At 27.7% G+C, this 15517-nt stretch overlaps 1 protein-coding gene across 3 annotated transcripts; it reads right to left on the bottom strand.

Moving 5' to 3' along the window:
- Positions 1–7526: 7526 nt before the first annotated feature.
- Positions 7527–11059, bottom strand: LOC101500476 (cytochrome P450 72A68-like). 3 transcript variants are annotated; one of them, XM_004488611.4, is made up of 5 exons: positions 10721–11059; positions 9297–9514; positions 8813–9057; positions 8280–8667; positions 7527–8208 (listed from the first exon to the last, which is right to left on the bottom strand). In XM_004488611.4, exons 1-5 carry the CDS (start codon positions 10995–10997, stop codon positions 7777–7779), a joined length of 1560 nt encoding a protein of 519 aa, XP_004488668.1. In that variant the 5' UTR covers positions 10998–11059; the 3' UTR covers positions 7527–7776. The 3 variants fall into 3 exon arrangements, with proteins under 3 accessions (XP_004488668.1, XP_012567743.1, XP_027190539.1); XM_012712289.3 differs by lacking the exon at positions 10721–11059 and adding an exon at positions 9662–9987; XM_027334738.2 differs by lacking the exon at positions 10721–11059 and adding an exon at positions 9628–9647.
- Between the last annotated feature and the right edge of the window lie 4458 nt (positions 11060–15517).

Here is a 15517-nt window from a genome sequence, read left to right as displayed (position 1 = left end):
TATGATTTGATAACTAATTTAAAGAGAAAATTGCATTTAGCTCCCTTGAAGTCTCCTTAAATGACACTCAAATCCTCTCTAATTTTTAAAATGCACTTACCTCCTTTGTACTCACTAAAAAAAATTACGCATACTATTTTTTTTATCTCAATTACATATTTATCTCTCATATATAAAAAATATACTAGAATAAACATTCTGGTTAAAGCACTAATTAAGAACATAATCATATCTTTCAAAATTACAAATTAAATATGATATGTCAAAAATAAAATAAAATGATGAAAACATTAGAGGCTTTTTTATAAAATTTTGGATCGAACATAGTTATTATTATTTTGACAAAATAGGATATTAGTATTTCTGAATTTTATGGTACATTGATTACAAATATACCAAAAATAATATTAAATTTCTATTTTGAAGATTTTAAAACCTGAATTTTTAAATTTACTATTTGTTGGTAATAGTTTCTAAATATCTTATCAAGTTTAACATTATTTAAATGACAAGTGATAACATTCTAAAGAAATTAAAAAATTTATAGGATTGGAAAAGGTAATTAATATTGATTTTATTTAAGCTTAAACAAATTTTTGGTCACTTTTAGTTAGCGATTTTTCTATTTATGTCCTTGTAATTATTATTTTTTATTTGAATTCTATATGTTTAATTTTGTTTTAAAATCATCTCTTGTGTTAATGACTTTTAAAAACAATTAAGATGAAAAACAAAAAATAGACGAAAATAACAAATGAAAAAAAAAAAACACAAACGAACTTATCAGGATAAAAATAAAATTAAAGCATATATGTTTGATCCTTATAAATGTGTGCTTTTTTTTTTAATTGATTTTTTTAGGACACAAGATATATATTAATATTTAAAGAGTATAACAAATATTATTGATATGTTAACATTAATGTATGTGAAAGTTAATAATTTTCTATATGATTTGATAACTAATTTAAAGAGAAAATTGCATTTAGCTCCCTTGAAGTCTCCTTAAATGACACTCAAATCCTCTCTAATTTTTAAAATGCACTTACCTCCTTTGTACTCACTAAAAAAAATTACGCATACTATTTTTTTTATCTCAATTACATATTTATCTCTCATATATAAAAAATATACTAGAATAAACATTCTGGTTAAAGCACTAATTAAGAACATAATCATATCTTTCAAAATTACAAATTAAATATGATATGTATGGTTGTACGTCTATAAATTAACGCCAAAGTTCTAATTGTGTTCTATAATAAATGATATAATTAAATGTAAGTATGAAAAAAGTATTTAATGAGATTTTTTTAGTGAGTAAAAGAAAGTGAGTATTTTTTCAAAATTAAGAAATGTAGGTGTCATTTCAAGATAACTACGTGACTCGGAAAAAATAAAATAAAGTGACGATAACATCATACGCTTTTTTATAAAGTTTTGGGTTGAATACACTTATTATTATTATTTTGACAAAATAGGATACTAGTATTTATGAATTTTATGGTACATTGACTAAAAACATACCAAAAATTCCATTTTGAAGATTTTAAAATCTGAATTTTTAAATTTACTATTTGTTAGTAATATTTTCTAAATATCTTATTAAGTTTAACATTATTTTAAATGACAAGTGATAAAATTCTAAAGAAATTAAAAAATTTATAAGACTGGATACTAATTTGAAAGGTAATTAATATTAATTTTATTTAAATTTAAATATATTTTTAGTGCTTTTAGTTGTTCTTTTTCTATTTATGTCTTTGTAATTATTATTTTTATATTCGACCTCTAGAAGTTTAATTTTATTTTAAAATCATATATTGTATTAGTGAATTTTAAAAACAGCTAATATGAAAAACAAAAAATGGACGGAAAAAAAAAAAACACACACACACGAACTTACCTGGATAAAAATAAAATTAAAGTATATATGTTTGATTATTATAAATTCATGCATTTTTTATTAATTTTTGTGAGAAGTACACAAGATACATATTAATATTTAAAGAGTGTAACAAATATGTATTGATATGTTAACATTAATGTGTATGAAAATTAATAATTTTCTATATGATATGATAACTAATTTTAAGATGAACTTGCATTTAGCTCCCTTTAAGTTGTTTTAAGTGACACTCAAATCTCTTCTAGTTTTTAAAATGCACTTACCTTTTTTATATTCATTAAAAAAAATTACGTATAATATTTTTTTCCGTCACAATTACATTTTTATCTGAATTTTTAAATTTACTATTTGTTGGTAATAGTTTCTAAATATCTTATTAAGTTTAACATTATTTAAATGACAAGTGATAACTTTCTAAAGAAATTACAAATTTGAAAGGTAATTAATATTAATTTTATTTAAACTTAAATATCTTTTTGGTTTTTTTAATTAGCGCTTTTTCTGTTTATTTCTTTATAAGCTTTTATTCCTTGCAAAATCAATTTTTTTCTAATTGACCCTGCAAATTGAAATCATTTTTAATTTAGTCACTCATCTCATTTTGTTTCTAACGTGGACAAACGAACGGGGACATGTCACTTATGATTAGACATTATTAATGATAACTCATCAAATCTTATTATTAATCACCTATTAAGTATTTTTTTTATCATTAATACAAACTATTCTACTTTTAACTAAAATTAGAAACAATTATCAATATAATATATTAAAAAAAACTCGTAAAATATGTAACACTAGTTTTGCCACATCATTCAATTATACAATGTGGCACCTCTAAAAATCATTCATTTTTTATCTCAAATTCTACTAACTTTTTATCTATATTTCTATAATTAAAAATATAAATATAAAAATATAACTCCCATTACAAATTTGATTTAATTGTTAATTACTTTTTAATTCATTGCATATAAATACAATCATAAATTATCACAGAATATATAAAAATATAATAATCACATATGAAAAATCAAATATCAAATTTATGCACAAAGAATCTAATGAAGTTTAAATTAAAATCAATAAAAAATATTAAAAAAAATAGACATTTAACTTAACAAACCTTTGCAAAAAATAATACTTTGAGTTTATTTATTATATACAGTTGTCCAAAAAGGATGATTAAATCAAAATATTCTTGAAAGAAATTTGTGACATAACATCTCTAATCAATGATTGCAAATATATTTCAAATCAATTATTGCAAAATATATGTTCTATTTTTTATAGGAAGAAATTATTCTATAATGATTGAATGTTTAAAACCAAACAAAATGTATACAAACAATAACTCGTCTTTTTTTAATAATATTTTTAGAATAAAAATCACTCATTTTATATAAATATTTTTAATTGTGTATATTAACTCATCTTTTTGTAATCATATTTTTTAGAGTAAAAATCACTCGTTTTATGATAAACTTTTCAATTATTTTCATTCTATTTATTATTTTGTTATATAACCACTATTTTTATAAACTAAGAAACTTATAAGTTTGAAACCTTTTTTCCGATCTTGATATATTTATACACCATAAACATCACCTTAAAACTTTTAAAATAAATTATAATAAAAAAATATTTTACGACATTGGCCGAACGTTCAAGTTATATTCTAATTTTAATTAAAAACTAACAACCACAACCACGTTCAAGTGGAAACCAAAAAGTTCATCTTCCTCCACAAATCCAAAATTCATTTTCTACTAGAAACCCATAAGTTCATCTTTATTCACAAACTCAACTCCGTCGCTACAAATGCAACGTACCCAAAAATTCATAATTAGAAAAAAAAAAAAAAAAAAAAAAAAAAAAAAAAAAAAAAAAAAAAAAAAAAAAAAAAAAAAAAAAAAAAAAAAATAAAAAAAAAAAAAAAAAAAAAAAAAAAAAAAAAAAAAAAAAAAAAACATAACTTCAACCTAAAAACTCTTCCTAACCTTCAAACTAAAAGTACAAACAAAGGAAAATTCATAAATTCATTTTTTGTGAAATCCCAGGACCTCCCCAAAATAGACAGAGCCCAAAATTTCATAGTTTCGTTTCTGCAATAGCAACAACCCACATGAAAATAAAGTTTTGTGAAATCCCTCAACTATACTACCACACTTCAACATATTACAAAAACAAAGAAAAAAAGAAAAAACACTATCTCTCTATACATTAAAGTCTATAAATCTTATTAAAGATTTTTGTTAACAAGATAGATTGGACCATCTATTAAAATGAAAAAAATATGAAGATTTTTATTGACAAGATCGTTAATTTTTTTTATGTCAACATGTATTGATGTATTGAAGAGTCAGAAGATTCTTTAACCTGAAATTTTTGTGTATTATTATTTTCTAAAGGAAGTTGACAATTTGATGAAATGTTTCTCTCACATTTCTAGAGTATAAATGATGTGGTATTTGTGAATCAATACATCGATCATAAACTAAATAATGACGTGTATATTTGTTGTCAACTCACAATCAGAAATTTGTGAGATTGTTGTGTCAACTAATTTGACAAAGAGGTATCTTTAATAATTATCTATAAAAAATTAGAAAGTATTGAATGTTTATTGAATTTGATATTGGACATCATATAGTATATGTTCATATGCAAAAATGGACTTGAAGATTCATTCTTTAGACGTCTAAAGTTATTTGTATGCCATCTAATTATGATATTATAGCTTATAAATTCTACTTTGAGAACATGCAATCATATATGTTGAGATATTGATTTGCATCAACCCAACAACGTAGTATATGTAAGTCATCCCCTTACTTTAAATTCAATTTCTATGTTGATAATCTGTTATTCCATCTAAGAGATTTCTTGAATTGTTGTGTTTGTTTCAATTTCTCCAATATAATGCACTAAGATGAGTATATTGGAAATACATGTTGGATAACAAATCTCCATTTATAATAGAGTATATTGAGCCAATAAATTGGAGACTTGTTTACAAATTTTTTTGTTGATTATTATTTAATGAATTAGTATTTTCAATATTAGGGGGAGATAATAAGCAGCTGCAAATAATTATTGAAGTACATTATTTTCTCATCTTGACTCTCATACAAACTAGTTTGAATCAGAAGTTCAAAAGATAACTCATTTGTAAAGTTTATGAAATCAATTATTAGCTGGTAATGCTTCAATTTAAATGGATGTCTCTATTAAAAATCTAATATTGTAAATGAGTCTCAACTGCGTCTAAAATGTGATAGGCAAGTCGGTTCTAAGGAAAAAAAAATCATCAAACAAGAAAATGAGATAAAAAGAAAGATGGTTCAAGTGAAAATATGAAAATTCGAATAAGAGTAGTTTGACATAGTTGATTTTCAGTTCCCGAAGAACTAATTAGGTACTTGAAATTTGTGAAAAGAAAAATATCTTAATAAATTATGTCATGAATAGAATATGATGAAACATAAAGGATGTCAACATTAACAACATTTTTGCATATAATATAGCGCTATATGTATCAATGATAATGAGGATCATGAACTCAAATCTATTATAGATTTTAGACTGAAAATATAAAGAAGCAATTGAAGTTAAATTACGCTCGCTTTGTAGTGCGAAAAGCTCTTGGACTTGTAGTTGGCACATCTGAAGATGTGAAGCTAATTAGATATAGTTGATTTTTCGCGCGATAACAAAATGACAATGAAGAAATACATATTCACATGAAATGAATTGAAGAGCCTTTTCATACTTGATTAAAGTTTATTTCCATCAAATGCTCAATTAATATTGAAACTGTTACAACATATTTATATGACTCACTTATAGCGATGATTATAAGAAACTCCTTTAAGGATTTAATTTACTTGATTAAAGTTTATTTCCATCAAATGCTCAATTAATATTAAAACTGTTACAACATATTTATATGACTCACTTATAGCGATGATTATAAGAAACTCCTTTAAGGATTTAATTTTGGTGAGAAATACAATTCAAACTACTCAAGAGATGACTTAATCAAAATAAGTAAGTCTCATTATGTGCTCAAACAATATAAACGGATATTGTGTAATATTTTTGTGTGAATACTTTCTAAATAAGGATATGAAAATGACATCAATTGAAATCTAATTATTTAAAAAAAAATAGTTTGATGAATACCAAGCAAAAATAAAGATTTGTTTGAGATAACAAAACAAAGAATAATATTTTTGTAAATGATGAAACTTATATAGCAAAGGTTCTAAAATAGTTATATATGAAAAAGTCAAATCAATTGTGCATTTTTAATGATGTAAGATCACCAATTGTAGACAAAAGTCTTTTTAGAGTTCGAGAAAAATGATGGTTATTACTTTCTCTTGAAGTAGTGTATATTAGTTCAATCAAATGATAATGTATCTTGCTAGTTATTTATTGTTAATCTATTAGACATGTGAACTTCTTTACATATACAACGACATTGAAACACGGTCAAATATATACTTTTTTATCTTAAAGATATAAGTTATTTCTCTAATCCTCATAATAGTATATATCACAAGTGAAGTTATTTACTTATATGAGGAAGTACAACCATGTAATGAAAATATGTGAAACAAATCACAACAATATCATCCAATAATTGGGAAGTTTTAGCACTATATGAGACAAGCCAGAATTTGTAGCTTGTCTTTTAGAAAAGGTTATAGAACGTTTATACGGAAATAATATTACATGTAATTGTTTTGAAAAGAATTATTATAGTAAAAGAGATATAACAAATTTTTCAACTTGTCATTGTCAAGTGAAACTTTTGAGCAACAATTACTTATGGTCAATTATTCGTCTCAGATATAATTGTCTACGTGAAGGAAAAAATAAATGTGTTATACACTCTTTTTTCCTTCACCATGGTTTTCTCCCATATGTTTTTCCGATAAGGCTTTAATGAGTCACTTTAGAATTTTAATGAAACTTTCTAGCACAAAGAATAATTTACTCTTTTCTTCATTTTTTTTCATTCGGCTTTTTTAATAAGGTTTTAATGAAGTATGCATATCTTCGACGGACATTCAAACGGAAAGTATTATGAATATTAAGTCCATTAAATCATGTCCATTGATACTCATTTATTTACTTGTGCCCTATAAATAATTTTAATAATAAAATAATAATACCATAGATCTCTCTTCTTCTCATTCATTTTTATTCTCCAATACCTTACTCTTGATTTGATTTTTCACAACATATATAAATTAATTAAAATAATTTTTAATTTTTTTTTCAAATAACCGTTAATTGAAAACACTTTTACAAATTCAAATATGTTAATGTTATGAATATACTAAATGGATGTCCATTCTTTTGTCTTCATATTCTCCTAACTTCCATTACTAAGTGGTTTAGTAATTACTAGTAATACTGTTGGTCTGCAATATGAGCATTTACTTACCTATATGTGTCCTATAAAAAAAAAATTAACTTTATATTGTAAAAACATACTAGAGAATAGAATAATACAAAACTCTTATGTATCATTATTGCCCTTTCGCTTTTAGCTTATTTTTAACAAAATCCAAATAAACCGAATTGATGTTCAAGTAAGCAACTATGATAGAAAGTCTGCTATTCATAAGAAATTGTAAAATGCCAAAGTTGCCTACATGCCAACATGTGTAGGTTTAATTAACATAGAGCCAATGTAAAAGGTATTATAAACTTCATCACCTATATACATATATTTAGCTTTCAGAAAAAGTTTTAATATGATAGTATTTGTAGTAAATGATGTTTTACTATATTATGGGTTTGCTATGTTACATTATGAGCCTTCTAATAATACAAAAAGCTAATTATTAATTTTATATTTCCACTTTACGTAGAATTATATGAGCACCATATTGTGGCTGAAGAGTAATTACCGTAGCCGGAGCATGAGCATAGGATGGAGAAAGTTCAAACGAAAAATGTTGTAAAATCATTGCCATTGCCATTTTCGCTTCCAACATAGAAAAATTTTGTCCAATGCAAATTCTAGGACCCCCACCAAATGGAAAAAATGAAACTTTGCCATTTGTTGCTTTTAAAACACCTTCAGAAAATCTCTCAGGATTGAACACCTTAGCATCATCACCCCATAGTTCACAGTCATGGTGAACCAAAACCACTGGTAAGGAAACTTGCACTCCAGCGGGTAATGTTATGTTTCCAAGCTTCACATCTTTGTGAACACTTCGAGCAAGTGCTATTACAGGTGGGTATAACCTAAGAACCTCATTCAAAATCATGGTGACCTATATAAAATCAATGGTAAGTAACAAGGCATATATTTTATAGTATGAAGAGAAAGAAAAAAAACACTTACAATCTTAAGATGACTTAGTCCATCAAAATCTGGTTTTTTGTTGCCAAAGACTTGAAATACTTCTTCCCTTGCACGTGCTTGCCAATCAGGGTACCTACTTAAACACACCATTGTCCAAACAAGCAGAACTGAAGTGGTCTCTTGTCCAGCAAAGTAGAATAACTTGCATTCCTCTATTACATCTTCAAGACTCATTCCAACATTCTTATTGTTTCCATGTTCTTCCATTTCCCTGTGATTTGACTCCAAAAGTATGCCTAATAAGTCATCCTTAGTGGCTTCACCTGCCTTGAGTGCCTTCTCTCTCTTGTTAATCATATCTGTAAGTGAAGCTTTTATATCTCTGTCAATTTCCTTCATCCTTTTATGGGTCGTAGTTGGTAGAAACCTTCAAAATTAACATAATTAGTCTTGTAATTAACATGATATGAAGGAAATCCTATTTCTAAATCGATCGATACCACATATTCTTTTATTCTTAATTGTAAATATTAGTTGATCATGCATATTTTTTATGCACAAATTAGTCCTACCTCCATCCAGGAATATAAACTTTCATCATAATCTGCTTCGTAAGTTCAGCTTGCTCGATTTGAAGTTGAAATATTCTTTTTCCTTCTTCAAAACTACTTCCAAACGCCGTTCGAGAAATAACATCACTAGCCAAATTTTGAAGGAAAGGCCATACATCCATTTCGCACGATCCTTCCAATGACAACATTTTCTCCCATTTGCTAATCAGATCATCGCAACTTTTGAAGAATATTGGTAACATTATCTATGGCGTAAGAGATAAAGACAGGTTAAAATTCCTTAAAGTCAAACTAAGCCCATGTGAATCAAGAACTCAAATCATGTTTTCTTTAAAACCTAACTTCTGATGCTAACAAAATCGGATTGTAAGATGATGAATGTCTCCCACTTATAAAGACATTTAGGGACTCAAAATTTGATTTCACAGTCTGCAAATTAGGTACATAAGATCTATATCAGTAAATCTAGTAAAGGGAAACTTGCCTTCAATTTTTCTAAATGGAATGCAGGGTTGATTATCTTTCTATGCTTGTTCCACTTTTCTCCCTCATAGCTTACAAGACCATTAGCTAGTAACCTGACTAGTGGATTCGAATTCGGCTTTCGGAAGTCGTAGATTTTGTTAAGTACATCTTTAATTTGCTCAGGATCTGTGATGTTCACCCTCGGTATCGGTCCAAACCACATAAAAGAATTCTTTCCTGCATACCATCAGCAATAAGACTTTTACTAAAGATATAGAAAAAAAGTATAAATCAAGAATTGAGGAGAACAAGAAACTTTAGTTATGCTATTTGAATTTGACTTGAAATACCAAATATTGGAAACTTTGAGTACAGAAACTGAACTGTTTATATTTTCTACATGAAAACATGAAGTGGTTCATTGTAAGAAATCAACTACAAAGTCTTTCTTCCTTCTTGGAATTTCCTGTGTTCTGTTTTTCTATTCTCCAAATCTATACTAGTTTTTAGAGAGGATAGTTGTGCCTAAAGCAAGTCGAATCTTGACCGGAACAATTTTTTATCAGATTAAATTTATCTCTCAGCCGAATTTCAGATTATAAGAGCTCATTTCCCTTAAGAAGAGGGTTAAGACCAAAATTTTATTGATCTTTTGTAGCCTCTCCAGCCTTTATAGCGGAATTTCAGTCGTTAAAGTAATCTTACAATCTTAGAGAATAAGATTAATTAGATTAATTTAACGACTGAGATTTAGCTCCAGAGAATAGAGGAACCAAGAAGACCTAAATCCATTTATGTAATAAAAAAAACATGATCAAATACTTTATTGTCCACAAGACGCTTTGAGAGTTTGAAAGTAGCACACCTATTAATTACTTTATTCTCAATTCTCTTTTGTTTTTTATAATAATTTCTTTAAATTATTATTTTATTAACAAGTTGAGTAGAATGAAACTATTACTAGTCTATAGTCCCTATTAAATCTATCAAAATTTCTGCAATAAATAATCACAATAATTAAGTGGGGCACTCAAATCTTTTCCAAAAAGAGAGATGGGGTACTCAAATCTTTTCCAAAAAGATAGATGGGGCACTCAAATCCAATTTAAATAATGAACTTTTTATAATGGTAATTTCAAATAATGATTAATAATTTATCTTTTTTTCTTAACTTAATTATTTATTTAATTTTTATATTCTAAAATATTAAAAATGTTATTATTTTTTACAAAAATTCAAAACTTCATAAACATCTTTAAGCAAATCTTATAAAATATATTATTATCTTTAACAAAAATTCATATATTCATTAAATTTGTAAATTAAATATTTAAATAAACTCAGATCTTGAGAACGATAATTAATACATAAAATTAAGTTTAAGAAATATTTTGCTTAAAATAAAATTAGAAACATATCCTTTGGGAATATAAAGAGACATACCATATTTTGTAACACTGTGATGAACATAGGAAAACACACGAGGCCCAATATCATCTGAAAGATTCATAGGCTTAGATGTTGCTTCCTTTCTCGTCTTCAAAAGATCTCTTACGTCTCCAACTAAAAGCCTATATGAATTACCTTTAAACCCTTGTTCTCTTAGAAGCTTCTCTAGCTTCTTTGGCTTCAACCATAACCAATTAAGCATCCTCCATGCCCAAGTTAGAGAAAGTATTGTCAAGGTGAAGAGAATTATGGCAGTAGTAACTGTAGCCATTTCGTGGAGAAAAGAAAGTAGGAGAAGAGGATGAAACAAGTAATTCGGTGGCCAAGAAAAAGTGTGATATGATATTTATATTATATGGAAGAACTAAACACAGTCCACACATGTTCTTGACTAAGACTTTTTTGTCTGTTTCACATTTCGAATTATAACACGATTCTTAGCTAGTACTTGTGAGATCAGTCTTAACAAACAAAAATATTGAACTTACTTTTAATTAAATGTTTTTAGATAATATATGAAATTTTACTTTTATTAAAAATTGTGTGTGAAAAAAATAAAAGAATCTTTTAATCCTTAAAAATATGGGAGAATTTAGTATCTATTAAATGTGGTAAATCAGGTCGAATTTATTATACTATACTGTTTAATTTGTTAATTTAGATAAATTGAATTGAAATTCGATCAAAAAAATAAAATAAAAATATGTGGAAGAAATTAAAATAGTGGATTGAACGAAAAAAGTGCAAAGTAAAGCATTCTTGATTCTGACGTTGGTGAATATGAAACAAGGAACATGGTTTGATTGGTTCTTCCACAAAGTCAGAAGCTCTAGTTACAAAGTCATGGGGAGAAGTTAATCTAGACACTTTCATAGACGCGACAACTCTGAAATTCGTAGTAAGTCAAGAAGAGAGTCGAGGACTAGATAAGAAGTACTATGCTATAATTGTGGCAAAACAATTCACACAAAAAGAAATTGTAGGTTTCTTAAGAGAGTCAATCAAGGGAAATAGATGAAGACAAATAGAAAAACAAAATGATAAAGATACATCAACAGTTGCATTTGTTAGTGATGTCTACATTGTTTGTGATGATAATTTCATAAACCTTGCATGTCATAATTCAAGTTGGATTATTGATTTGAGTGCCTCATGTCATGTTACTCCTAGGCGTGATTTCTTCTCATCTTACAATGTTGGTGATTTTGGCACGATAAAAATAAGAGATGAAGGAGTATGTAAAATTATCGGTATGAGAGACATGTTCTTGATATTTGTCTCAGTTGAAGAATGTTAGACATGTTCCTGATATTCGTCACAACTTGATTTCGATGGAAGCCTTAGATATTGACGGTTATCACATTTATTTTGATAGCTGCGATATATGTAAAATCACCAAATGGTCTTTAGTGATTGCAAATGAGCAAAGTTCTACTTCTTTCTATATGATGCCTACGAAGCTATGCAAGGAAGAAGTGAATGCAATTGAATGACTCTTCTGATTTATGGCATATGAGCCTTGGTCACTTGAGTGAGAAAGGACTCAACATATTTGCAAAGAAAAGTTTCCTTCTTGTAAATGGTACATCTCTAAAAACTTGTACTTATTGTTTTGTTAGAAAACAACATAGAGTTTCTTTTCATAATATTGGTCCTCATATGAGGCAAAATACTCTTGATTTAGTTCACACTGATGTTTGCATATGATGGTTAGTAAACCTCTTGGTGGTGCATCACAATTTATTACTTTTATTGGCAACCACTCTAGAAAATTGTGGTTTTTTTTTTCCTTTGTGTTGTTTTGTGACAGTCAGAGTATGATCCATCTTAACAAGAATCCGAATTTTCATGCAAAGTTAAAGCATATTGAGGTGCGATATCATTGAATATGAGATACACTTGAAATAAAGCCATTTTCAATTAAAAAGATTTAAACTGATTAGAATGGTTTAGATATGATGACGAATGTCTTGCCTATGTCGAAGATGATACGATGTAGAAAGAAGATCGGCATGGTTTGAACATTACCTTCCTACTTAAGTCGTGAGAGAGATTTGTTGGATGAACTCACTTTTTAAATGGGACTCACCAAATATTATTATTATTAGGCTTAATTGCAGTTTTGATCCCCTATTTTAGTTGAATCACAAAAGTAGTCACTCCATTTTATTTCTCCCCAGTTTTGATCCCCTAAACATAATTTTGGTCCAAAACTTGATAAAGTTTCGTTTTTTTAAGTCACATCTCACCATTTATGATCATAGATTCCAAGTACAATTGTTGCACTACAAGATCTTGAGGCATAGTGTTGCTTAAATAAGCGCAGAAAAATGATATTTCATCACGTTTTAGACCAAAATTCTGTTTGGGGGCCCAAAACTAGAGAGAAATAAAATGGGGAAACTATTTTCGTGATTCAGCTAAAATAGGAGACTAAAATTACAATTAAGCCTTATTATTATTATTACTAAAGAAAGAAAAAAAATAAGGTGTTTTAATGGACCAGGCCCATGTAGAGAGAAAAAAAAATTGAAATCCCTACGTTGAAAACAAAAAATAGGAAAAGGAAAGAAAATGGGACCCAACATAAATGAAGAAGAAGGAAATTGGTTTTTGATGGTAAAAGGTTTATAACAAACTTGCTCTGTTTCGTCTACAATTTTATTATGTTATTTAAACAACTGAGTTTGTTCTTTTAATACACAGTGTTAGTAGTTTTATCTTCTTTGAGAGTTAGTTGAAATACCCACTTTAGTGAAGACTCTTATGTATCTATTAATTATTATAGTGAGATGTTTTATTAGACTAGATCCCGTGATATTATCCTCTCAATTTGAGAAAAAAAATTTCACGTTAAAAATTGTGATCGTCCATATTTAATTTTCTGTCAACTTTTTTTGCTATGCGTATTTTCTATTTAACCATTTATCTGTATAAGTGAAAAAAAATATTGCGCATTATTGAAATAGTTATATCTTATTTTTCTCAAGAGGACCAGATGGAGAGCATTAATTAAGTTTTTTCTTCAATTTTAATATTACCTAATCGATTAGCCTATACATCCTAAACAATTAACAATGAAAATAGGAAAAACACATAACAAAACCACATTATAACATGTTAAATGCATTTATCAACAAAACATCAATTACATAAGATTAGAAAATGGTTTTGTTTGCAATCTGACTTGATTTGATCAATTAGATTATGACCTGATCGAATTGCAACAAAAATTCGTATGATAGTCGATTAGCATTTGTATATAGTCACAAAATAAATTATGTCAATCTTATATTGATCTCTAAAATCCACACATGTAACAAATAGAATATAAGTCCGAAAAATCAACGTACCAAAATCCAATGTGTTACATTGACCATTGACAATAGTTAAAAGAGATCATTTGACCACTACAAAATAAAAAGTCATATATCTTTTAATGTCTTGCATGATTACAGTACATCTATCGTATGATAAAGTTTAATATAAAAAAAATTTTATTGATCATCAAAAGTAGAATTAGTATGTATCCTTTTTATTAATAGTGAGGGTATTTTAGATATTTTTGTTCTTTTATATATATACTCATTGTAACCCTATTAACTAAAGTTTTGGTTCATTCTATGTTATGAAATCCAGAGTGGTTGTCTCTCTTCTTCCTCTTTTCATTGTTAACATGGTATCAAAGAGCTTTGGTTGATTTTGGGATCTACTATAAAGAACAGAGAGATTATTTTGATAGGAAAGACAACCACCAAAAGAGAAAAGAGAAGAGTAACCCTGTTCCTGATTTTGTTAAATCAGTCTTACTAAAACATCCATTGCGCATTCGTTAACCGTTGGATCGGGCTGAAGTTTGGACAGCAGGTTCGCAACATTCAGGTCTTCGTCTTCAACGGTCGGGTCGGCGAAACGACGTCTGTAGGGGGAGAAATCGGACTCGCACAGCACCAAATTATCTCTAATTTATTTTGTCTCAGTTATTGTGTTTTTCGTATTTTCCTGTCATTATTTGTTATGGCTGGTGCTAAGGATGATTCTCTTCAAGCACATTGGAAAACACATTGTCCGAAATTGGGGAGAGCACATGAGAAGAATTTTAATGGGCCAATGTTGTTACTCCTTCTACCATTAGCTCTAGTTCTGGTTCTGTATACTCATCTGAGACTGCTTCCCAAATATCTGATATTGCAGAACAACTTCAAAAAAAACTGTTTGTTTGTTATGATCAGTATTAAGGAGTTGATTTTGGTTTGGTTCACATGCTTTCAATTGTTGTGGTTCTTTGCTGATTTGGTTGGTAATTTAATTGTTCGTCTCTTCTATCTCTTTGGTTGCTTTCTTCTGTGTTGTCTCTCTCTCTGTTGCTTCTTCTGTTTGATTGCTCTTCTCTCTAGTGATTTGCTTTGTTTCTTCTCTCCATATTGATTGTTCTATTTGTTTGCTCTTCTCTCACGTGGTTCATCTATTTGGTTGCTTCTCTCTTTGTTTAGTTTGGTTTGGTGTAGTTTAGTTTGGTTTGATTTAGTTTAGTTTGATATGATTTAGTTTTGTTTGGTTCTATTTGGTTTGGTTTGTTTTGATTTGGTTTCATGGTGCTACTTCTTTGGTTGTTCCTATATGTTGATTTTGATATGGTTGTTGCTCCTTTTTTTGATCGCTCCTTTTTCGGTTTGTTTTTTGTTGGCTTGGTTCTTCTCTTGATTGTGACTATTTGATATGATTTCTTGTTGGTTTGGTTTCTCTCTTTATTGTGATTGTTTGGTATAGCTAATGATCCTCTCTTTGGCT

This window comes from Cicer arietinum, chromosome 1 (assembly GCF_000331145.2).
Source record: "Cicer arietinum cultivar CDC Frontier isolate Library 1 chromosome 1, Cicar.CDCFrontier_v2.0, whole genome shotgun sequence".
Classification (NCBI taxonomy): Eukaryota; Viridiplantae; Streptophyta; class Magnoliopsida; order Fabales; family Fabaceae; genus Cicer; species Cicer arietinum.
The sequence above is the reverse complement of the archived record's forward strand: the minus strand, read 5'-3'. Positions and strand labels throughout refer to the sequence as shown.

What these genes read in the sequence shown, in the direction of transcription:
- LOC101500476 (XM_004488611.4), bottom strand. Translation starts at nt 10,997, where the DNA reads ATGGCTACAGTTACTACTGCCATAATTCTCTTCACCTTGACAATACTT. An exon ending in TCACAGTGTTACAAAATATG is followed by an intron (nt 9,515 to 10,720) that starts GTATGTCTCTTT and finishes GATGGTATGCAG; the next exon opens with GAAAGAATTCTTTTATGTGG. An exon ending in TCCATTTAGAAAAATTGAAG is followed by an intron (nt 9,058 to 9,296) that starts GCAAGTTTCCCT and finishes CTTACGCCATAG; the next exon opens with ATAATGTTACCAATATTCTT.